The sequence below is a fragment of the Sardina pilchardus genome, chromosome 19 (genome assembly GCF_963854185.1).
Source record: "Sardina pilchardus chromosome 19, fSarPil1.1, whole genome shotgun sequence".
NCBI lineage: Eukaryota > Metazoa > Chordata > Actinopteri > Clupeiformes > Clupeidae > Sardina > Sardina pilchardus.
This window is the reverse complement of record NC_085012.1, coordinates 22180819-22206910: the sequence shown is the minus strand read 5'-3', so window position 1 is coordinate 22206910 and position 26092 is coordinate 22180819. Positions and strand designations below refer to the sequence as shown.

General features: G+C 42.1%; 2 protein-coding genes across 2 annotated transcripts in view; both read left to right on the top strand.

The window, feature by feature from the left end:
- oxsr1b (oxidative stress responsive kinase 1b) overlaps nucleotides 1–16441 on the top strand; it is a 64930-nt gene extending 48489 nt beyond the window's left edge. The window contains 12 exon segments of the mRNA XM_062521854.1: nucleotides 546–647; nucleotides 1215–1348; nucleotides 1824–1872; nucleotides 2479–2544; nucleotides 2706–2828; nucleotides 6198–6233; nucleotides 6596–6805; nucleotides 8553–8608; nucleotides 9545–9597; nucleotides 10541–10609; nucleotides 12285–12349; nucleotides 13266–16441. Of these exon segments, the coding sequence (XP_062377838.1) occupies nucleotides 546–647; nucleotides 1215–1348; nucleotides 1824–1872; nucleotides 2479–2544; nucleotides 2706–2828; nucleotides 6198–6233; nucleotides 6596–6805; nucleotides 8553–8608; nucleotides 9545–9597; nucleotides 10541–10609; nucleotides 12285–12349; nucleotides 13266–13340 (1038 nt within the window). The 3' untranslated portion in view covers nucleotides 13341–16441.
- A 422-nt stretch (nucleotides 16442–16863) lies between these two features.
- On the top strand, nucleotides 16864–26090 carry slc22a13b (solute carrier family 22 member 13b). Its single transcript, XM_062521852.1, has 10 exons — nucleotides 16864–17564; nucleotides 18319–18422; nucleotides 18944–19098; nucleotides 19562–19730; nucleotides 20604–20724; nucleotides 20844–20938; nucleotides 21104–21318; nucleotides 24990–25098; nucleotides 25222–25428; nucleotides 25642–26090. Exons 1-10 carry the CDS (start codon nucleotides 17190–17192, stop codon nucleotides 25706–25708), a joined length of 1617 nt encoding a protein of 538 aa, XP_062377836.1. The 5' UTR covers nucleotides 16864–17189; the 3' UTR covers nucleotides 25709–26090.
- The last annotated feature ends 2 nt before the right edge of the window (nucleotides 26091–26092 follow it).

Genomic DNA, 26092 nt, shown 5'->3' with positions numbered 1-26092 from the left:
CGATCGTTAAAGAGAACATTTGCGAAGTGACAATGGCCCTCGAATGGGCTCGCGCATTATAATTGGCATTTCACAAAGGATACAATTTCCCGCCGGCGAGACGCGTAAGGTCTCGGAGAGGAGATTAAAGGTATTTGACTGGGCACGACAAAAGTGCCATTTCAGCTGAATGATTGAACAGCCTGCTCACCCTGTTCTCTTTGGAAAATGTCAGCTTCTGGGGGTAAAATCTGTTTGGACAAGAGTCTGTAAAAGATGTCAAGAGTTTTGGTAGGCATAAGGATGGCAATTGCAGTAGATGAAACCAGTCAAGATTGCAGCAGCACATCTCCTTTAGCGTGGAAGCTTTATTGTTGTTATATTGAGTTATCATTGTTTGAACCGCAGCTTTTGTGTCATTTGATTGAACTGGAATTGCATCAGCCGTACGAGATGTCAGATAAAATGCTGCTGTTTTTGGTTGATCATTTAAAGAGCTACTGTGTGTATCTGTGTTTGTCTGTGTCTGTGTCTGTGTCTGTGTCTGTGTCTGTGTCTGTGCACAGGTGAAGGGCTATGATTTCAAGGCTGACATCTGGAGTTTTGGAATTACGGCCATAGAGTTGGCAACAGGAGCAGCCCCCTACCACAAGTACCCCCCCATGAAGGTGAGTTGGTCCATTAAAGGAGAAGAGGGCAGGTCAGTTATGGAGACTTGGCCTGCATTCAGAATAGCCAGTCATTCACCACACAGTGCTCTATTGTGAATAACCACAGTATAGGTGTTCAATAACCAGGGTTCTATTTAGTAAATGAGTGGATGTTGTGAACGTAGGCTAGGATCACGCACCTAGTCTCTGTAAGTTATGAGCACCTGTAAGGTGTGATGTTGAGATGCTGGCCAGGCCTCTGCACTCTTGTGGTTGTGGTTCTCCCATACTGTAGATGCACTGCCGGCAGTGATATTTTCAAATGCATGCTTGGTGCCACCCCTCGAGTTGGGCCATTTTCATTACTGATAGCCAGACCCTGAATCTTTCTTCTGTAGATGTGGGTCTGGATTTGCAGGCTATGTATGTATTGTAGAATGTTTAAAAAGCATTTAGTGCTTTGTCATTTTCTCAACTGCATTTTATGAACGTTGCGATGCACAAGATGAGTTGGTTACCATTGGAAGTCTTGAGAAATCACCATGACAATAAGCTAGTTGCTAATGTCATTTCCTGTGGTGGTAGGTGCTGATGCTGACCCTGCAGAATGACCCTCCTGGCCTGGAGACTGGCATCACAGATAAAGAGATGGTCAAGAAGTATGGCAAGTCCTTCAGGAAGATGATCTCCCTCTGTCTGCAGAAGGACCCAGAGAAAAGGTGTGTAACACTGGTGGAATGATGCAAGCTGCATACAGCAGCTTGAGACATTTGTTTTATTTTCCTTAGCAAAACTGAAATACTCTAGAGATAGAAGACTATATACACACTGAGAAAAAATTCTATAGCAAGATACAGACAATAAGCCCATTTCACAGTGTCTGTGATGTCAATGATACCTTAATTGGTAGGGTATGACGTCTTCCTGTTTTTCTCCTTCCTGTGGACTGTGCTGTTCCTCAGGAAGTTGGTTTACACAGTGATGACATCTTGTAAAATGGACTAATCCTGTGGACTGAAATATGAAACTTACATGAAAACTTGCACTTCACTTTTGAGCATTGTGCTAAACTAATGTGTGCCTCCCCTAGTTTTTCATGTCGTACTGACTCTCTTACTATGATGGTAGAACAGGGAGGTAGATTGATTGATTGATAAAGTTGTTGAACTAACACCTTGTTCTCTCATGTCTCAGGCCAACCTCATCAGAACTCTTAAAGCATAAATTCTTCACGAAAGCAAAGGTACGTTTGATTTCAGTTCCTTCTCCCCCTGTTCTATCCTTTGATTTCCTTTTCTGTAGAAATCACGAAGTGGTGTGCGTGAGATTTAGCCATTTGTTCGTACACACACGTCTTGTTTTTTCACAAAATCATTATTAGTATCGATATAGAGCACAGAGTAGCCTAACGGTGTTGTCTGTGTGTTTGTGTCCACTGCATGTGCACACTGCTCTTAGGTCAGTCAGTCAGGCATGCCTCCCATTACTTGGCTGGTGATGACACTTTAGACAAAACCAGGGATTAGCAGTCCATCAGTCACATCCTGTGCCCTGACACTGGCCATGCTAACAACTGGAGCGCTGGCTCAGCACTCTGGGCAAGCACCGGTCTGTGGTTGGGCTGCCTGAACCAACAGTGATGCAGCGGCAATACCGTACATGTCCACTAGAGGGCATAACACCACCACAGCACACATACACCATATTCAAAGAAACGATGACGCCAGCTGCCTGTTGTTACAGTATGTCACTCTTGTGGCATGATGTTTATCTTCCTGGTCTGCTCCAATATGCCTAGTGATTTATTTGATAATAATTATAATAATTTTGTGTGTTCCTCACCCTGCAGAACAATGAATATCTACAGGACAGACTACTACAGAGGGCGCCAACGATAACAGAGAGATCGAAAAAGGTCAGAGATCAGTGGCATCTTTTGCTTTATCTCTACAGTGTGTGTCTGTGTCACCAGTGCATGTGTCTTTGGTAGTTGGCGCGGATCTGTCTTGACTGTGTGTGTGCGTGTGTGCGTGCGTGTGTGCGTGCGTGTGTGCGTGTGTGCGTGTGTGCGTGCAGGTGAGGCGAGTGCCTGGCTCAAGCGGCCGACTCCACAAGACAGAGGACGGAGAGTGGGAGTGGAGTGATGACGAGCTGGATGAGGAGAGTGAAGAGGGCAAAGCCGCTGTCGCCGCTCTGCGGGTGAGACACACACACACACACACACACACACACACACACACACACACACACACACACACACACACACACACTCTCACACACACCACAAACACCCATGCAGGTATGCACTCAAAGACAGATGCACACAACCTCACAATGAGTGCATACACTAATTTATACAAATATACTATACTGTGCTTTTAAGTATTTTAATTAGTTATTAATTGCAGATACTCTCCTCTTGCTGGTCAGTTGTCTAACCCGGGTTATACACACTGAAACATCATCTCTTGTGTTTCTAGGTGTATAATATATAGGTCTATGTCAGCTGTTTATGTTCTGTATTTGCATATTTCATCTGTCTATATGTACAGTTCATTTCACAGTAGGTTTGCATATGTTTGCTTGCATTTTCCTGTTTGTGTATGTGCTATGTATATTTGTATCTGTTTGCTTGTGCACATTCGTACTTCTTTGCATGGGTGTGTGTGTAAGTGTGTGTTTGTTTGTGTGTGTGTGTGTGTGTGTGTGTGTGTGTGCGTGTGTGTGTGCAGTGCTGATCCTGTGGCTCTGTGTGTGTTTTGTGTTTGACGGTTGAAGGAGCAGCAGCCCAAGGCCAATAGCACACCCAGGCGACAAGTGCGCTTCGCCCAGCCCCTCGAGCTGCCCCCATCCAGGGTTGTTCTCTCTCCCTCAGATACAGATGGCTCCGCTAACAAGGAAGGCCTCCCGCCCCACTGACAGCTAGCGTAGACTCGCTAAAAACGCTAATGGGAAATTCAGAAGGGAATTATTATTATTATTAGCGTAGGTTGGCACATCCTAGCGTAGGCTAAAATATGATTGCTTTAGCGGTGATAGGACACAGGTTAGCCGGGGTAGTTAGAGTTAAAAAGGACTTGCGTTGACTAGCATAAATGAACACAAGCTAGTGCAGAGTTCCTGATAGGTGTCAGTTGATGTCTGACAGGTGAGGACACATTTAGGGATAGTATCGTGCCAATGTCATAAGGAAATGTGTTCGATGGCTGGATCGAGCAGATGACTTGTGAAAATTCCCAGTGCGTGGCTTTGATAATGGATTATAGACGGAACCATGCTCCTCTTCTGTCTGCTGGCTTCTGGTAGCAATATTGGCCCTGGGTTCCCCCCATAATCATTACAGTTATTGCAAACCAAATTTGCCATCCCAGTTAGCCACATTCATCCAATTTCCTCTGTTTTTTTGCCAACACTGAATTTAATTTTGGAATCTCCACCGACACACACACACACACACACACACACACACACACACACTTACTGACTGATGATTTTCATATTACCATATTTATGGTGTTATGGTCTGTCGCAGTGTCCTTTTCAAAATGGAACTGTTTGCAGCGCGGCCTTTGACCATTGTAGGTTAACCTTCTCTTTATCTCTGAATGGACCAAATCATTCTGGCGGTTTATCTGATCTCTCTGCGGGATACTGCTGATTAAAGGATAAGCACATTCGTCCTTCACTCCCACATGGCATATAACAGCAGTCATATAACGACTCTACAGTCTCTATGGAAATGGAATAATCTCCAGTTCCCCTCTCAGGTAATTCCTGTTTGCAATGGGTGACAAAAGACAGAACCCCCAGAGAGATGTAATAAGCTAATGTATTTACACGCAGCTTTTAGCCTTTGAAGATTTAACCAGAGCAGCCCATGACAGAAAAGGAGGATGGAAGTCTGAACTGGGTCTCCATCTGGGCGGTATAGAAGATGGGATCTAGGACTTTTTGAGGAGACATCTTTCCTGGAAGCCATCTGTATTATTTATTTTCAATATTTTTTTTTTTTTTTCACTACGCCTTTTTATTGCAGCTATCTGTGTACTGATCAAATCAATTCATCTTTATAACCAATAAAAAAACAAAACAGCAAGATTACTTATCTGTCCACTAGATGTAATCAAAAACATGAATAGAGCACTAACATGCGCTCTCAGTAACAGGGTATGCTTCATTTACCTCCGTGACGTAAACATAAAATAACTAAAAAGAATAGAAATGAATAACACACTTTTGCTATTACAAACTGGTCGTGTCAGCTGACTATTCACTCCTTGTCAGCAACATGTCGGAGAGGGTTATATACTGTACCGTACGCATGGATAGAGTAATCATATCTTTATTGAATTTAAACTATATTTGCAAGAATAGTTTATTTCCAGTGACACCATGGCAAGTACAAAAGACTCCATTTAAGGAGGAATGGGAGGGGGATAACTAGCTAATCAGTTAAAACACATGCCTGTCCATTGCCATTCTTTAGGAATGGATCACCACTCCCCTGGCAATGTTATATCAACCCGAGAAAGGGACGGTGCCATGACCCTTTCACGTGCACACCTTTGCCCAGCAGCAGTGTCGATTTTATTTCAGCACGTGTCAGATGTTGGCACCAGGCCTCCGCTGTGTGGCATCACAAGGAGGGGAGTTAGTGCATACCGCCAGCAGACAGGACCGGGGCTTTCCCATAAAGGCCTGGTGCGACATTGAAAGGGACCAATCAATCCTCATCATCCATTGGGTTGATCTGATCTGATCTGATCATCCATTCTTTGTACAGCTGATTGGATCCAGGATCAATGTAATGTTCTTCATTAGCTGAGCAGCCCTGGTTGAGCCGACCGAGCATGAGTCAGGTGTGCAGAGAGCAGAGCCGTGAGACGGGCTGATAAGACCCCTCAGATCTGATTTCTCCCGTGAGGACAGACATCCCCACGGCAAGGGAGCGCAGAGAGCGACGTGCAGCGCAAGCGTACACGGTGGCATCAAACACCTCCCATCAATCCTGCTGTCAATGAGACCGGAGTCGCCTGATCTATAATGCAGGTCACGTCTCTCGCCTCTCGCTACACCGCCCGTCGCTAGGGGGTCGTCGAGGTGTGCTTACTACATCCTGCTGGTAGAACGTTCCTTTTAACTTTTACGCCTCGAAGCCGAGGAGTCTCTACCCCGTGGATAGGGGAGATCATACTGAGCTTAAAGGCTCAGCTTTGCTGCGTATATTCGTTGCTTTAAAAACACAGACACATTTTTGCATCAATTTGCCCATAACACAAGATTAGATGCTCAAGGTGAGACTGTATAACATTCCTTACCCCCACCTTTGCTAAATAATGAATAAGTTAATAGTTTGTCTCCTACTAATCGAAACGAAAGTGTGTGTGATGTCAACATGCGCAAACAACCGCCATCCCGGGCTTGTCTGCTTTATCCGTGTCTGTCTGTGTCTTGTGATTCTCCCAGACGTTCTCCCTGTGCTAACGAGAGCCTCTAATTAGCCATAACGACCTGACGAGCAAAAAACAACAGCCTGTCACCTGACTTCTGCCTTTGTCTCTTTTACAGTCACCCAGAGTAAAGGAAGGATCTCAGAATTCAGAGGTGAGTTTGTGTTTCATATTTTTATGTTGCATGTACAATATTTACTTACTAATGTTAATTTACTATTAATGTAATCAGAAAAAATATAATTTCATATTATTTCATCTTATTTTGAAAGTGTAGAGATATGATTCAATTATTTGGCAGGTCTCCAATCTCTTATCTGATATGCTTTTATTCACTGTGGGACTTTAACCCTAAACTGCATCTTTTGCAGCTTGACAGGCACTTTCACTTGAACTACAGATCAATTGAAGACCTCACATAAATACTTTTGATTTGCCCCCGACTGTGCCCAGTGTGGCTCAGCCCAACCTAATTTTTTTTTACCCTTCTCCTCCTCTTTGGTGGATCTCACGTAGATTTTCGCAACGTCAGACGCCTCGAGCGGTCACCTTGCGGCCCCAGGCCAAGCGGAACTACCTCAGGCTGCCCCGGCGCAGACCGGCCCAGCCAACGCCCAACCCGCTGCCCAGGCTCCTGCTCCAGCAGCGCCCTCGCAAGGCCCCCCTCCTCCTGCTGCTGCTGCTGCTGCTGCTGTTGCTGCTCCCGCTGCTGTTGCGCCCGGCCAGGTACACCAGCCAGTTCTCATGGTAACCAGGGGCTCAGTGTTTGGAGGATTAGCTTCTGCCAGTTAGCATCGCAGGAAGCTTTAAAAAATACAATTGTGTGTGACCTGTGCTCATTTCTGGCCACACTTTCACAAGCAAGCTAATTTGATGCCACATTACTGATGGACACCGAAGTTTGTTGTGACCTTTCTGGCAAGATATTGTCAGTTCATCCACCAATCCGAATTCCGCAACCAATCCACACGGACGACATCATTTGAGGCTATCTATAATGTGGCACCTGTGAACCTGTAGGGATGCTCCCCACTGTGTCACAGAAGTGTAATGATATTTTGAGCCTCGTCAGTGGCTTAAAGTAATGTTTTTCTTTGACTTAGCAAGCTTGCCCCCATGTCTATTGCTATATGCTATTTTGTTTTGCAAATAAATGTGTTCCATTAATCTCCTATGTTGTTGGACAAATAAATGCAGTCCATTAGTCAAAACTACTCAGATGAAGGTTGTTTTGGTCCCTAATGAAAGTTTTCATGAAAAATTAGACCCTACTGTAGGTTGTTCGGTGCTGATCGGAGTTGTCCTTGAAGAGGATGGCACATTTTTATTAAAAATCACAGACCACCTCTTATCACTGACTGTCTCATTGGTTCATAGTAGGGGAGAGTCATGGTGTAGAGTCCTAGTCATAATAGGGGAGAGTGGAGTAAGTTGAGTTACTTTTTACCTATCTGAAATATAAATGTATTTATGCACTATATTGCCAAAAGTATTGGGTCAACCTTAATCCAAAAGGTTTAATATGACGTCGGTCCACTCTTTGCAGCTATAACAGCTTCAACTGTTCTGGGAAGGCTTTCCACAAGGTTTAGGAGTGTGTTCATGATCATTTTCAACCATTCTTCCAGAAGCGCAATTGTGACTGGTGCACAGTCATGTTGGAACAGGAAGGGGCCATCCCTGAGCTGGGCTTGGCCCCTTAGTTCCAGTGAAAGGAACTCAGAATGATGACTTTGTGGGAACAGTTTGGGGATGGGCACTTCCTGTTCCAACATAACTGTGCACCATTGCACAAAGCAAGGTCTACAAAGACATGGATGACAGAGTTTGGTGTGGATGAACTTGACTGGCCTACACAGAGTCCTGACCTCAACTCAACCGAACACCTTTGGCATGAATGACAGCGGAAACTGAGAGCCAGTCTCCTCGTCCAATATCAGTGTGTGGCCTGACAAATACTCTTCTGGCAGAATGGTCAACAAATCCCATAAAGACACTCCTAGACCTTGTGGAAAGCCTTCCCAGAAGAGTTGAAGCTGTTGCAGCTGCAAAGGATGGACCAACGTCATATTAAACCTTATGGATTAGGAATGGGATGTCACTTAAGTTCATATGCGAGTCAAGGCAAGTGACCCAATACTTTTGGCAATATAAAGTATTATTTATATAAATATATTGAAACATTATTTTTGAAGTGGAGATTATACCTAATATGCAAAGAGAACCGAAAAGGAAAATGCTTACTATTCCATCCACATAGTTTTTCCTTCCATAGCAGGATAAAAGCGTCACATGAGGGAAATGGTGCATGGTCTCCAAAATGCGGCAGTGGTTCATCATCCTACACTCTTTCCTACACTCCCCTTCACTCCCCTTCACTCCCTTCCCAGTTCCAGTTTTGCCCTCTGAGGGAAAGGTGGCAGTCATGTGCTGCCCAAAGCCCTCACTGAGCCCCCCTGTGCTTTCTCTCCAGGCCCCTGCTGCTCCTACGGATGCCACTAGACCCATCAGCTTGGTATTAAGGTTGAGGTGCGTATGTCTGAGTGCTTGTGTTGGTCTTATGATGAAAATAATACTATGATATCTGTTAGCCTGGGTGTTCCCATGCTGCCTTGCGTGCGATTTGATTCACACTGCTAAGGCAGCCTGGAAACTACCACCCTCAGATAGGGGACCAATCACAGAACAGGGGGGAAAGCAAGACCATGATGAGCTATGGTCAGACGCATTTGATATACATCCGTGACGCCCAGTGAACAGATCTTGGCATTTTTTCTAATACGAGAAAACGTTTGGTTCCCAGACCATGTCTCATTGAGAAGTGATCGCGCTAGCCAGGCTAGATATCTGTCGCTGTTTAGTAACATTTTCAACATTACTAGTTTTCCACTCACAGACCTTTCTTGAATTAGAAATTCATGTTACAGAATACTGTCTTTTACAAACATACTTGAAGAAGATGTTCAGTTAGCTATTTGCCTCAGTACAGTGATTTTGTATGACAATGTTCATTAAACAATAAACATGCTTGATTTTATTTTTGTTACTACAGTTCAGATTCTAGCATTGTGTGTAGTGCACCACAGGTCAGTGCTGGCAGGGTACAAAGCACATGGAGCACATTTCCCCAGGGCCAGTTTTCCTAGTACTAGACCCAAAGCTTTTTTCAGCGGAGATATCCATTGATATCTTCTTGAAGTCTAGGTCAAGGCTCAATTCATGTAGGGCAAACTGGCTGCAAGAGTTGTAAGCTCAAGCGTAGTCCTCTCAGTGTACACAATCACATCCAGGTCACAGCAGTGTGCTCACAGCGGTCTTATCTGGTAGGGAACAAGGCACACAGGCCACTCACCTCTGTAGGAGGCAGCAGCTGTGAAAGGCAAGAAGTGTAGCAACAAATGATCGGGCTGGTTAAGGTCCTGACCTGTCTTTTTTTTCCCTCCTCCTCCTCTTCTCTCTTTGTAGAAACTCGAAGAAGGAATTGAACGACATTCGATTTGAGTTTGTGCCTGGCAGAGGTGAGTGAGAAGTCACACAAATGGATGCAATTCATTCACATTTCCACAGAAATTCACGTTTAAAAAGATTTCGTCAGAAAGCATAAACTCAAACAGTACAGGCCTACCTGCTCATTTGTTTACTGAGGGATGAGTAACATAGTATCCGAAAGAAAAGCACTCTGGCTCTCACCCAACAAAAACAGCCGCAGGCACACATACTGTATAGCTATTTGGCCTAATTGCTCTAATTCACCATGGTTTGAGGCTGATCTTATGTCTTAGCCAACTGGGAGGCATGCTAACTGTTTGAGGATATAAGGTAGAGTGTGTTCTAGAACGTGTTTGGGAACATGTAGTGACAGACAGAGCAGAAGTCCCCTGGCTAAAAGCAGTCAATTTGATTTGCTGATGGCCTGTGGACTGTGGTGTGTATGAGAAATGGGGAGGGATGATTGATGTTGCCGATTTGTCATTCCTCGTTAGATCCTCAAGTGGCTTAGGGCTTCTAGCTGATTAAGATCACCATCTCACATTTTTGGGCATACTGTAGATTCACCCGTGTGCAGTAGCTGGTCTTAGTATATATAGTGATGATGAGAAGGAGAGGAGAAGTGTTAAGCAGGTGAAATCCAGATTGCAGCAAAATGCACCAATAGGAGAGACTTTTATTAGAAATATTCAATCGTTTCACAATAGCTACATGTCAAACATGAGACAGATTAATCTGTTCAAGTCAACCATGTGTTCATGGTCATTATGGGACAGTGACAATGTCATGCCACTGATAGCACCATAACGGAGAACAGAGAGATAAGGAATCTTTTTGGTATTGTGTAATCTCTCTTGTTCCCTCCCCGCCCCCCCTCCCTCCCCATCTGTTTTTATTCCTTTTCCATGTCTGCCCTCCTCTCTCTCTCTGTCTCCACTTTTTGTCTTACGTACCTTTTCCTCTCGTTCTCAGACACGGCAGATGGAGTGTCTCAGGAGCTGGTGACGGCTGGACTGGTGGATGGGAGAGACTTAGTCATTGGTCAGTATCCTGGATCCAGGCCAGTTTGTTTGCTGGCCCTTTATTGAGTTGGCATTGTCTTAGTGTCATGCTTGGCTTTAGGGTGTCCAAGTGGGCTATGTGATTTTTGGTTTTGAATTAATTGGATCTGACAAACTTTTGAATCAGACTGTCCAGTTTTTCATGTAGTTCCAGCTGGACACATACACACACACACACACACACACACACACACACACACACACACACACACACACACACACACACACACACACACACACACACACACACACACACTCAGGTACACAGGACATAATATACAGTGAGGAGAAAATGTATTTGATACCATGCTAAAGTTGCCTAAAAAGAGGAATAGAAAATCGTCATTTGACAATTGATCTTAATGTCTTAATTCAAAAATTGAGTAAAAATAAAACCGCTAAGTACGCCAATTTTCTTTGTGATGGAAGAATGTTTCGTAAATAAATAAATGTTCTTCCTAAATGCTAGGGGGAAGTAAGTATTTGACCCCCAATGTAACCCTATGGGAATTCAACACATAGGGTTAACATAGGGGCGGGCAGATTTTTATTTTTTAAGGCCAGCTATTTTATGGATTCAGGATATTATGCATCCTGATAACGTTCCCTTGGCCGTTGGAATTAAGATAGCCCCACATCATTACATACCTTTCACCATAGCTAGAGATTGGCATGGTGCTTTTTCCAGTAGGCCTATTAGCCTGTTTGATGCTCATTGAGCTCAATGCAAATCAAACAGGCTAATAGGCCTACTGGAAAAAGCACCATGCCAATCTCTAGCTATGGTGAAGGGTATGTGATGATGTGGGGCTATTTTAATTTCAAAGGCCAAGGGAAATTTATCGGGATGCATAATATCCTAGATCCATGAAATAGCTGGCCTTTAAAAATAAAAATCTGCCTGCCCCTATGTTAACCCTATGTGTTAAATTCCCATAGGGTTACATAGGGGGTCAAATACTTCCTTCCCCTAGCATTTAAGGAAAACATTTATCTATTTACGATACATTCTTCAATCACAAAGAAAATTGGTGTCCTTGGCGGTTTGATTTGTACTAATTTTTTGAGTTAAGGCATTAAGATCAATTGTCAAATGATGATTTTATATTCCTGTTTTAGCAGGGTATCAAATACATGTGCTCCTCACTGTATGCAGGCTTAGGTACAGCTACAAACAGGATAGGATATACTTGTAGGTTTAAAAAATGCAATGTAACATGACGCAAGTGAAGTTTTGTGCCTTACAGTACATGTTGATAAGCAATTGCAGTAAAGTAGTTTAAAAAACAATTAGAACATTTAAAGCTCCTGATTGGATTTCTAGCACCTTCACATTTTTTATGCATCCAACTAAAACATGTACTGTGAGTTGCCATATCATATGCAACTGGAAAAAATGACAGTGTCTGCCCAGCATAAGTTGTCCTGATTCACTTCACTGCCCCTAAATGCATGTTTTTGTGGACCAATATACAGTAGGATTGTTTTACTTAAATGCAGATAATAATGATTAGATACTTAACTTACATCAAAAGTCATGAAATAATTCATAATTAGGTTTTAGCCTGCATATCTACATTGGAACTCATTTGTTGTATGGAATGCTTGCATAGTGTTCTGGATCTGTGCTCACTCTTGTCCTCTTGCTATTTCAGTCGCTGCTAATTTGCAGAAAATTGTCGACGAGCCTCAAACCAATAAAAATGTCACTTTCAAGCTGGTATGTACAGAAAAAAAATAGATCAAATACAGTCATGGTTGAAATTGTTGGCACCCCATGCTAAAGTTGACTAAAAAAAGGAATATAAAATATATAAAATATAAAAATTGTGAATGAATAATGTATCATAAATAAATAAATGTTCTTCCCAAAATACTGGGGTCAAAAATATTGGCACCCCTATGTAACCCTATGGGAATTTAACACATAGGGTTAGGCAGTTTATTTTTAAAGGCCACTTATTTCATGGATCCAGGATACTATGCATTCTGATAAAGTTCCCTTGGTCTTCAGAACTAAAATTGACCCACATCATCAAACACCCTTCACCATACCTAGAGATAGGCATGGTGTTTTGTTCAGTTAGCCTATAAGCTTGTTTGATTTGCATTGAGTTCAATGAGCATCAAACAGGCTAGGTTAACTGAAAACTGAACAAAACACCATGCCTATCTCTAGGTATGGTGAAGGGTGTGTGATGATGTGGGTCAATTTTAGTTCTAAAGGCCAAGGGAACTTTATCAGGATGCATAGTATCCTGGATCCATGAAATACGTGGCCTTTAAAAATAAAAAAAACTGCCTGCCCCTCTGTTAACCCTATGTGTTAAATTCCCATAGGGTTACATAGGGGTGCCAATATTTTTGACCTCTGTATTTTGGGAAGAACATTTATTTATTTATGATACATTATTCATTCACAAAGAAAATTGGTGTCCTGAAAGGTTGGATTTTTCCTAATTTTATTACTTAAGCCATTAAAATCAATTTCCAAAAGATGATTTGATATTCCTCTTTTTAGTCAACTTTAGCATGGGTGCCAACAATTTCAACCATGACTGTATGTACGTTCAAATGTGTCCTCATTATAACATCCTGTAAGTTTAACATGGATTTGCTCTGTCTGCCCCCTCAAGGCTTCTGGTGTGGAGGTTTCCGAGATCCCTGACGATGTCAAGCTCATGGGATTTGCTCAGCTCAGCATCAGCTAAACTTAAAGAAAAAAAACAAAGAAAGTGGGACCGTGACTTGCCTAAAAAATGTGAAAAAAAGACAAAAAAAAAACAACCAAACAAACTATAGAATGACAAATTGATGCATTTTTGTGGATGGCCCTAAAGAAACCACTGCTGCCAAAGAGAAAAGACCCATTTCGTCAGTCAGTCCCATAGGACATAACCATATCACTCTGCTTCATCGAGTGGTGGAAGAAGGTGATGGCGTATATCAGAACCCATAACCCATAGGAATCACACAAAAGTTTACAGCGTATGTGTAGAAGGATGCAATTCTCAATACCAACCAGATATATTCTATTATGTTATGTTGTCTTTTTTCCTTTTTTCTCTCTCTCTCTCATCCTTTCTTTTTTCCTGTAACGTGGTACATTTTGCACAATCTAAACTAAAGCCCTAAAGTCCTGGTAAAAAGAAATGTAATAATGCCTTATTCTTCAACAAAACTACTGAATGCATGTATAGGGATGTTCCTGTTTCGCCCGGATGAATTGTGGAGCTTACGAATTTCTGGACATGAGCGAATGTGGTTTCAATTACTGAAAGTCAAACTTTTAACTCCTAGTACCCTCTTTGTGTGCAAACCAGAGGGAGTCAACCACACAAAACCAACAGAGCATCCTATCAGTTGTATCAAATCTTCAGTGCATACAGTCACGAATCAAGTCGACACAACCACAAATATAAACGGTCCCCTAACCAACCAGTGCAAGGGAACTTCAGTGCTGCAGTTTAGTCGGTCAGTAAAAGTCACATGGTGAATGCCTAGTCAGTTCTGTTGGCTTGGTTGTGGTTACCCCACACAAACATACACACACACGCACGCACACACCCACACCCCAACACACACTCACCCAGCTGACTCTATGATGGGTCTGGCTGTGATCTGGCACCGATGTGGCAGTTATGGCATCAGACGAGGGTCGGATCTGGGCCAGATCTGTTCAAGAGTTGGCTGTCTCGTGGGTTATCACTGCTGTAGCTCACTCAACTGCTATTGTAGCAAGTTATGGACGTGGTCTTAGCCCTTGTGCTGCTTGAGCTAGGTGAACTGTTAGCTGTTAGCTGGACTTAGTGTGTAGATTACAGTAGGCTATGCTTTTTTTGTTTGTTTTTTGCAATATTAGGAACCGGTTGTTTGCGGTAACATTAGTTTATGTCTGAGGTTGAAGGACTCAGTAACTTGACCGGATGGTAAACTAATGAATCCAGAAGTTTAGTGATTTACAAAACCAGGATATCTCAACTGGGTGATATTTTTTTTTTTTTTTTTTTTTTTAAATCAACTACAAATAGTTCAGTGGGTGATGATTTACAGCAGATTGAGTTATAGCTTCATGTCAAGTGTCATAGCGTAGCCTTCACGTAGTTTAGCTAAATGGACTCACACACACAGATACATGCACACACAGCCAGATCAGATACTTTTCCACACACTTTCTCACAGACAAAAAAAAAAAACATTTCCGTAGTCTTAACTATACTCACAGCTTGATCTCCGTAAGTAGCTTTTTGGGGTTCGTTTTCTTAGTGCGCTTGCGACGCCGTCAGTGGATTTCCTTAGTTCTCACAGTGATCTATTTAAAGCTATGTAAATCAAACAAAAAAAGTTTTTCAGCTAAGTAACTGAAGCCACAGGTGTTGTGTATGATGAAAACAATTGTGTGTTTGTATGTTGGTGTCAGCTGTGTCTTTTGGAATCTTTTTTTTTTCTTTCATATGCGTTAGGAAGGAAAAAAAAGAATTGTGAGTGCATTTGCTCAAATGGGTGAAGCAGATTTGATTTAACCTCTTTAGTATGTACATAATGAGACTTCTGTTTTGATTTGTTTTTATACTGCGTGTTTCACTCTTGGCCTTTGTGTCCTTCAGAGAGGTAGAGGATGGTAGTGTTTGTTTGAAGGAGCCTTTAAAGGACACCATGCAAGTTTGAGGTTCTGTCTTTTTTTTCTTTTCTTCAATTTCTTCTGCCTTTGATAAGATTTGTCATCATAAGCAGGTCTAATCTAAATGAAAATGATCAGCATTTAGGAGTCTGTCTGCCTTTTTCAGCCAATAACAGCATTTTCAGTTGTAGAACTTGCTGGATTGAAGAAGGGCTTCTCTCTCTCTTAATGTAATGAGTCAAGCAACATGTATGTGTGTGTGGGGGGTCTCAGTTAAAATGCCCCATATTATGCACAGTACATTTTGTTCTGCCCACCCACCCTCTTAGAGTAGGAGGGGCTGGGTTTCTGTCAGTCTTGTTTTCTTTGCTACGGCATGGGTTTCTGTCAGTCTTGTTTTCTTTGCTACACAGGTTCCCCAATGGTGCCAGTCACAACACACACACCCAGAACGATTCTCCAATACGAGTGCTTGTTATGCCTCCCTGGCCCTCCCTGAATGGTCCTGAATGGTCCTGTTCTGGTTACCACAAACCCCACCCCGCCCATTCCGACGCTCAGACTGTTTCTTTGGGTCACATGAGTGTTCAACGATGCCAGCTCGGCCTGTTGGGAAATTATGTGTACCAACTTACTACTCTGATGTAACATCATCAGCTTTCAAAACAAGATTCTCCTCAGAGAATGTACTTTGCTTGACATATTTGCGTAGGAATGACGACTACAACAGAGGCAAACTTGTATGGGGTTTTGTTTAACTTTTACCTTGGAAACCAGTTTGATCAAACTCCAAATTTTGGACAGCGATACAAAGTATGTCATCACTTCAGTGCCATTGATTTTTTTTCTGTGTTGCCACAGGTTGACAAAAAGTGCATTGAACATTGTATTCAACAATTTTTTTTTATGTTTGTTTTGCTGTGTCTTCACATATCTGTCAGCTTGTCACTTGTGCTGAATTGTATCTTAAGTGCATAACCAGTACTATCTGTACTGTAGTATTGGGGACAGACTCCCTTCACACATTCATTTGTTGTAGGCAATAACTCAGAACTGTAAAATATTTAAATTTCATTTATTTTTATTTTCACTTTGACTCATTCTTAAATCTGCTCCTTTTTGTTGGTTTTGGACTTCCAAGCATGTTTCTGATTATTTTTAATCAATAAAGAATGAACATATCAGCTGTTACATGACCACCTTGTCCTAAATTTACTTTACCTCCCGCTTTCTCTTGGCTTTCCCAAAACAAAATGAGAAAAGGTCGTCACTGTTGGTGCTTAACTTTAACGGTGTGGCTTGTGATGGGAATGCAGCAGCAATGACTGGGGAAACGTCATCTAAGACCAAATACCTCAAAGAGCGCCAGTTTCACACATGAATAGGGCCACAGAGTAGCCGACATTACTTCCTTTTTTGTAAGTTTACAGGACAAAGAAAAGTTGAAGTTGTATCTTTGATATTTTACCAATAGCCTAGGCTATATCAGACTGGGAGGGGAAATGCCTCTGTGAGTTTTACACAGTCGTTTCCCATTGAGAATAACAGAGTCACAAAAAGTCAAACGCCCCTGCTGTGAGATTGGCTGATATGGTTAAAGTTACAAAGTCTGATAGGCACGTGCGTCTTTGCCCTTCAAAGTTCCCTAGATCTCAGTAAGAATGCGCCGCGCAACAAATTGGCTGGATCTTAATACGGCTCCACTTACTGTATTAGCATAGCCCAACTGAGTGCGGAGCTGTGATTTTTTTTTTTTTTTTCAGTATATTAGTCAGTTACCTCCGTTAGGCTATTTATGCCATGAAAGACACAATTGCAATATTACGCCAGTAATATAAAACTGTCGAATTGAAACGTGTCTTTGCAATTTAGTGATTTAATTGACACGAGGAGTCTTGAATTGTTAAAGAAAGGACTAGGCTATACTCCCCGGAGGAAGATGATTGGCTTCGGACAGATATTGACGGAAATCGGAGAGTTTGGGACTTTTCAGAAGCGGCTGCTTGTGGCAATATGCATACCCAACATCTTCTCTGCTTTTCATATGTTCTGTCAGATTTTCACTGGTCTTTCTTTCTCCCATCACTGCAACACGGACTGGATCTTGAACGTTGGCCCTAATCTGACTTACGAAAAAATATTAAATCTTACTGTCCCTTTGGATGATGCTGGAGAGTATGACAGCTGCGAAATGTTTACACCTGTGGACCAAGACTTGCACACTATTGAAAAGTACGGGATCAACAGTACCATCAAATGCTTCGACGGATGGAGATTTAACACACCTGAAGGAAGCACCTCTATATTAACTGAGGTATGTCAGCTCTTTATACAATTAATACAACTAATGTTTCTCTTGATAATGAAGAATTGCCTGGTCTGAAATGTGTATCAGTGTTAGTTGTAAGGGGATACTTTGGCTACAGATGGGCCTCCATGTTTACCTATTCTGAATACCTTATATCGATGAAAAACAGAGCATTGGCCAGCATACTGACATACAAGATTCCTTATTTCAAAGTTACAGTGGGTTCATGTTATCAGTTTATTTTCGGTGATCATTTAGCCCTCTCTCCTGTCTCCAACTCTTTGATAAATGGATCCCAACTTTTTACATGTAGGCCTAATAGGGTACAGTGCAGAATTAAGATGTCTAGCACTTGTGGCCTAGATGAACCATGTGCCACCATACACAAGGGGGTTAGACTCTAAATCAGACCATTCATCCAGTCAGATTGACACCAAAGAATGCATGGGCAAAGTTGCAGCAAAATGCAGAATTACTAGTGTACAGTAGCCATAGGATCCAAATTTTCTAGCGGCGCCCCTGGGTGCCATAGTCAGATAAGGGACCGCTCTGTTTAAGGTAAATAGATGAACGGGCTAAGGCCTACATATAAGTATTAGACTCTCTGTATTCTGTTTGGTGCAATTGGAAACAGCTGGCCTTTAGCAGATGTATGCCTTTGTGTGTTGTGTACCTTTTAGAGCTGCAGAGTGACTTTTTTTTCTCTTTCTCACACACACGTCTCCCTTTTCCCACTCCCTCTCAAACTAAACACCCCCAGTTCAGTTTGGTGTGTGACAATTCTGGACTGAACCAGGCCTCTCAATCCATCTACATGGCTGGACTCCTGTTCGGGGCCCTGCTGCTGGGGCCAATGGCAGACAAGTATGTCTCAATTGCCCTTTGATTGGTCAGCCAGGCCACTGTCTAACAGCATGTAGAGATATGTAAGTTTGTTGTACGTTAAAGGAACCGTATGTAAGAAATATGTTCAATTGATCATAAAATAAAATGGCCCTGATATGTCACTAGACATAAATAAATCATGCTCAGTTCAAATACTTCTCTGACTATCACTGACAACAATAGTCTGGCCAGGATATTGCAATTTAAAAAAAGTGAAGTTGCAGCCCTCAACTGATGTTGATGTTTACATATTGTGTGTTTTGGCCTGATGCGCCACCCTCTACCTATCTACTAATCATGAAGTCAGTAGTGTTTCGGCATAGGGGTTGCCAACTTTGACTCAGTGGGGAGGGGGAGGGGAAGGGGATACACCACTTTACAGTATTTTGAAAGTGATTGCAGTACCAGCTTTGGTCAAACTCCTACATACTGTTCCTTTAAGTTCTGCACAGTCGCCACATGACATATTGCACTGTTAAGATATGAGTCTTGTCTTGCAGATACGGCCGGCGCTTTGTCGTTTTGTTGTCCCTGCTCCTGCAGTTACTCTTTGGTGTTGGTACAGCCTTCTCTCCAAACATATACGTCTATATCGGCCTGCGATTTGTTGTGGGCATCACAATATCAGGGATCGCCATAAATGCATTTGTCCTAGGTAGGCTCATTCCCCTGAAATGTTACATCTGCTATCCCCTATTCATTTTCACTCTCACTGTAGTGTCATTTGTAATGAGGTTTTTCAATGTGAGGGCAGTGTGTTCTTTGATGCTGCTGTAATATCTAATTTGTCATTTTTAAGACAGCTATATCATTTAAAAAGAAGAACAGTCCCCAACTGCCGTTCTGACTGACTTAAAATGCTTTTTAAATAATGTTTCATTGGGGGTTTTAAGTGGTAACTTAGTGTGCACAGTGCATCTTTGTTTAATAGGGAACCACGGCTCCACAAACCTCTCCAAGCAAAATATATAGAAAACATGCAAAATATCATCTGGTGGGAATTTTACCTGCCCACCAGAATTTGAGTCTGGCTATGCCTGGCTACTGAAACACAACAAAAACATACAAATACACAAAAACACGTTCCAACAGATCCCTCTCTTTCTGGTGTGTTGTAGGGGCTGAGTGGTGTGGCACCTCCAAGCGCGCCCTCTTCACCATCCTGTCGCACTGCTTCTACGCTCTCGGCCTCATGATGATGTCCGGCATCTCCTACGCCATCAGAAACTGGAGGCTTCTGCAGCTGGTGCTGTCCGCCCCTGTCGTTCTACTGGGTGTGTACTATTGGTAAGACCTGGCCGCATGGGGAACTAGTTTTTGGCCCGGACCAGACCATAGAGGTGTGTTCAGCCTGTCTACCGTTCCGGTAGATTAGTGATGAAATGTTGGCTTGCCAGGCTAGATGAAATGACGAGTTTATCCTGAAATGAATCCTGTTGTCACTTGTTACCTGTTGTTGCTCTATGTCAGTAGAGCTTCACAGAAGAGTATTGATCATTTTGTGTGATGCATGGTTATGGTTATGGTTACGGTTATGGCTATTGTCATAGTTATAATTATTTAGCAGACGCCTTTGTCCAAAGCGACATACAATTAAATAACAATACAGATTAAATGAATAGTGAACAATTACAAAAAAATAGGGAGAATAGCAATATTATCAATAAAACTGTATAAAACAATATAACTTTAAGGAATAACCTAATGAGAAATAAACTATGAATATATAGCAGAATAGGAATTAAACAATAAGTCATTCAATCAATCAATAACAATAACTATGGCATGGTAAGGCTAAATTTAAGGTGCACACAGTACATGGAAGGAGAGGGAAATAGCAGTATATTGCGCTTTTTCGGCTAGGTGTAGATAGCAGTCAGATTTGTATGGTCACTGACTATACTCAGTGTAACATACAGAGGTGTACTCACATCAGACTGACAAGTAAACTTTCCTTAGGCAATTCCAGTACTTGGATGAGACTGAGTTTATTGGAGATTGACAGATTTTTTTTTGGAGCAATCTCTTTAAATGTTGGACAGTATGAGTTGAATGTATATTGCAGTGTATGAGCAGTGGTAAAAGCAGTATAGTTATAATCCCACGGTAACTGTCTCATCTTGTCCACTTAACCAACGATGCATCTTTGCTACTGTGAAGGATCCTTCCGGAATCAGCTCGTTGGCTCCTTACACAAGGCAGACAAGAGGAAGCACGGAAAGAAATTCAGAATGTTGCCCGGGTGAATGGAAGAAATGTTCCAGAATCTCTGCTGGATAAGGTGTGTAATAGTTCCATATCTCTTAAGTTATGGATGTTGCATGCATTGTTGTTGGTGCGTTTATGCTCAGCTAGTACACAAAAGTTGACCCTGTTCAATGTGTGTCTCTCTCTCATTAGCTGGAGGCTGAAAACACGGCCAAAACTGGCAACATGTTGGACCTCTTCAGAATAGCCTACTTAAGAAAAAGAGCTCTCATCATGAGCTACATCTGGTTAGTGCTCAGCGCTGACTTGGCTGCCCAAACCAATGGATGCCATTCGATATCATTCAAAGGCTTGAAACTGTACTGCCCTACTACATTCATTCCAAACACTGTGAGGGATTTTGTGCTCTCCTGTATAGACAATTAATCTCGTCTCTTGTCCTCTCTTTGCAGGTTTGTAACAAGCCTGGTCTACTACGGGGTGAGCCTAAATGTGGGCAACTTTGGCATAGATATCTACCTCACGCAGCTCATATTTGGCATCGCAGAACTCCCGGCCCGCCTGGGCTGCTTCCCCCTCATCGAGCGCTTTGGGAGAAGGATCTGCCAGAGCATAGCCCTTTTTATTGGAGGGACGGCGTGCCTGATCATTCCTGCCATCCCAGAAGGTATCTGCCCACAGCTAATTGGCATCTGCCAGTTTTGTGATCAGCTGTGTTACACTGTGGCAGGGCTGGCTCTAGACAGGGGCCAGGCTGGGCTTAGTCCACCCAAGCATTGTGTCTTGCCTACCCAAACACAGTCAAGAATCTTTTTCAGTTGTGCATCTGCGCAATGTGCAGCTTCAAACCAAGCTTGGATGTAGATGAGTTGGGGTTGAGTGTAATGGTAGCTAGCTGGTACATAGCTGTGGTGTGTAGACCTACAGTATGTATGAGTGTTAGGTAGCTTAACCCCCACTCATGATGCCTTAAAGGAAAACTAGACATTTTTCACATATATTTTATTTTCTGAAAGTCACTGAGTACTGCTGGTACAAGTAAAAATCCAGGAGCCCTTTGGGGCATGATTGTAAAAAGGGTGCAGCTCTGTGGTTACATGTCGGCAGTCCGACATCCTGCCAGTCCGACATCCCTTTCGTCCGACATGCTGCTATTCAGACATGGTGTTATTCCGACATGCTGCCAATCCGACACATTTTAGTACCCCCATTCCGACAGTTTACAAATCCTATTTTTTTCCACGTCAATTTAAAGGACCCTATGAGCCCGACGGACGCAAAGTGCGTCAAAAAACACACCCATTCTTCCCTGTTATATGCTCCGCGATTATTAGTCACAGCGAGATGAAACCTATAGCCTATTGCATGAAAGAGCTCAGAACCGGGGCTTTCCAACGAGACTAGACACGTGTCTGTACGATCAAGTATGACAATAAAAATAAAATCATGAATTTAAATGAAAGTAGGCTATCATATTTACAGTCTATATTGCTCTGCGTTCACCCATGTAGCCACTGCTCTCGCTTGAATTACTCCGGGACCAGGCATCGCACAGACATAACAAGCATATCAAATGAAAGAGGAGAAACAGAGCTTTCCATTGATACCAAACACATCGATCCTTTTGTGTTATAGAAACAGACGAAGTGACAAACAAATAAGAATCATATAGCTTCGGCTACCGCTACTTTCGTTTGATTTAGGCTACTCGTGAAACCGTGGTTAAAAAGATTAGATTAGCTAGAGCTATCCACAGATACCAAATACAACCTTCTAGCCATAAAACAGACGAAGTGACAGCAAAATAATAACCTAATCTAGCCCCACTTAGACCGCGAATAATGAGATGAAAACTTGCCATGTCTATAGAACTGCTTTCACTTCCCCGAGTCGTGCACGCAACAGACACATAACCATATCAAAAAGTCTTCACAATGACATTTTAAATGTGAATCTTTATTATTTTACACAATTGGATATAGTTATGACATTAATAGCCTATTAATGACCTCATGTCGGAATGGCACGTTGTTTGAAAAAAAAGTTAAATACCGCCACTGCGACCATGAAAAAAAAAAATGTCGGACTGGTGGGATTTTTTCCCATAAAGAGACATGCCTCCACTACGACAATTGGACGTCAATGTCGGAGTGCTGGTATGTCGGAATGAACGGCGGTAGCCCAGCTCTGTAACTGCCAGCCTGCTCTAGCTGTTGGTATGGATGGGCAAAAATACACCCAAATGTATTTTGAAATGAAATATCAAATAGCCTAATTTTAAGTGTATCAAACATAAACTACAAAATAGATTAGCCACACCATGTACCAACATAAAATACTGTATTTTGGTATTTTTTGACAGCACCACAAATACGCAAGGGAGCATGATATCACTTTGCAAACCTTCCATATCTGTCTGTTTAATCTATTCCTTCATCAGTACACTGACTCTGATGATGAAGTAAAGTGTTTGAGAGCAGCAGCTTTTTTCTGCCAACAGTACGAGACATGCCATAACTTGCAAACAGTCAACATGCAACATGGCATGGAGTGTTTTGTGTCTGTGTGTGGGAAATTTGTGACCATGCGTTAAGAAGACCTGCAAGAGCACGTAGACTGTGCAGATGCCCAGATTAAGTAAACATTACATACGATTGGATGATTACAATTTCTCAGGAAATTTTAGGTTGGCATGAGAGGGAGTGCATTGTGATCAAAGTTGAGTTACAAGTTACTCATCTTGCACTCAGTCATCTTCCTGAATCTCAGTTTTATGATCACAACATCATCACACATCACAAGTATGGGCAAATTTCTACCAAACGTAGGCTATTGGTTTTACCAAAAACATTTGCCGGTATTTTTAAACTACAAAAAATACACACCTATGAAGTATTTTGATACATGCCATTTTCTTCTACAAACTAAAATATGGATGACAAAATACAATGTTGTGTTTGAACTCGAGTCTGATCACTTTGCTGCCCCCCCAAAGTGTCTACCAGTCCACCCAAATGCAGTAGGCTAGAACCGGCTCTGTCCTGTAGATACATGTGAATAAGAGCATTTCAAGATGCTCAATGAATGCATGACAACATTTTGGATAATATCGTGGGGAAAATATTATTCTGTGGCCAATTCAAATAAGTTTGTGTACAAAAAGTGCCAGCATTTACGTTTTAGTCATTTTGAACATCAACGATCCACCGCAGTCTACAAATTGACCCATCTTTGAGGTCAGAAAAAAACAAAATGTTGTAGCACTTGTAGTTCGTCATCAGTGTTATTAGAACACCATTCCCCTGTGGCAATACTACCCTTTACCCCATTTCTCTCCAAACACGCACACGCACACGGACAATGATGAATGATTATGTGTGGCATTGGAGTACTTGCAATGTCACATCTGGTGCCCTGCATTTGACCCTAGATAAGGAACGTGGATTGGTGCTGGTTAGAACTGGTTGTTAAGAGCCGTTGTAACTAGTTTCAGCTGTTTCAGTCCTCCTCCTCCTAATACACTGCACTGCATTCGGTAACTGGCCATACAGTACTTGATCCTGTTCTAAATACATGTATAAATAATCACCAAGATGTATTGTGATCCTATCACTAGCCGACAGAGACGGACATCCTGGGTTCAGAAAGTAAAAGTCCTGCCAAGTATTTGATCCAACCATTTAGTAGGCTAAACCAGTTCATCCTAACTAGCAGCCAGGTAGATCAGATAATTATATTAATAGTAATATCACCTGTGTTAAGTGCACAGGTAGAAAGAATATACAGTGTCAGTATGGCAGGATTTTTACTTTCTGGAACCGGGATGTCCACCTCTGCTAGCCGAGGTGGTCCGAGACACATTTGACCACATATTGTAGTGTAAATGCTTATGTGTTCTGATGCATCCTGGACGATGGGAGTTCTAATGAATGCTAGGTTGGCAGAATCTAAAGTGGTCAGCAATGTCTCCAGCCATATACCTTGAATTACATGTCTAAACAGCGATGTGTCTCGGCTAACCACTTGTGATCATGGGATCACCCAAGACATACAGACCCAAATATAAACAGACCCATAATTCATCTTCTGAATGCTGAGTTTCAGTTTTAGAATGCTGGGTATGGTCAGACAGGTAATGAGACATATTGAGACATAGTCTTAAAAATAAGTTTAAAATATAGCCTTACTGACGCTGATTTGATTGCAAGTCACTCATATAGAGCATATATGCTAAACTAATTGCCACTCAGAGTTGTAGTTATAGATTATGTATTTAGAAGGCATATCTCTACCATGTCTACATGGCAAATAATTATGGATAAATGCTGTGTCTCCTAGACCTTCCCATCGTGGTGACGGTCATTGCTGTGTTGGGAAAGTTTTGCCTGGCTGCCTCCTTCACCATTGTGTACGTGTACTCGGCTGAACTCTACCCTACAGTGATGAGGTGAGTGTGTTTTTTTCTCTGGGGGCCACATTATCGTTCCTGACTGTGATGGGGGGGGGGGTAGTAGTTTAATTTTCTGCATGATTAGAAAAGTGACTTTGACTTGACTCGGCTCCCACACAGGCAGAGTGGCGTGGGGCTGAACTCCATGTGTGCACGAGTGGCAGGCATCCTTGCGCCCCTGATCTTGCTGCTGGAGGTGTACCACAAAGCCATCCCCATGATCATCTATGGCTCCCTACCGTTCTTGGGAGGGGCACTCTGTTTCATGCTCCCTGAGACCCTCAACACGGAGCTGCCGGACCACGCTGACCCAGAACAGGACCAGCAGTGAGTAGAACCACTGCCCACTTTTACCTCCCTGCCTTTAATAATGTTTATGGTAATACTCTGTCATTTGTAGTGAGAGTGTTTGAGCCTACAGGTGTAGTATTGAGACTGCCAGGTGTGTACCGTGGGCACCGAATACAGTACTGCTTCACACAGTTGACTGGCATAGTGTATAGAGGTTTAAGGTTAACACACTCTGTTCTGTTTTTGTAGAAAACATGAAAGTGTACCTTGCAGTGGTGAAGAAGAGGAGAAATCGCTTAAAACTACCAAAATGTGAAGACATCAGATCATGTTTCAATGGACAATTAAGTAATAATGTACAGAAAATGTATGTTACTAATTTAAAATGTCACTTAAATATATGAAATTGATAATAATGTTAATGTTATTCAAGACTTATTTAATGTTCACTATCATTTTAGAATAACTAGAATATTTAAAATATTTTGATAAACTGACATTGATTTATTTATTTTATAAATGAAGATTTACACTCTTTGCCTGTGTGATGTCACAGCAGTGTTATTAATATACTGTATGTTAGTTTTGGTTATTTGCATTATCTCATCTTTTGGTGGAATAGATATAAATTGTTATTCAAAACATTTACATTTTTGATGTTTGAATTATGATTTCATTTTCACACAAATACACAAAATAC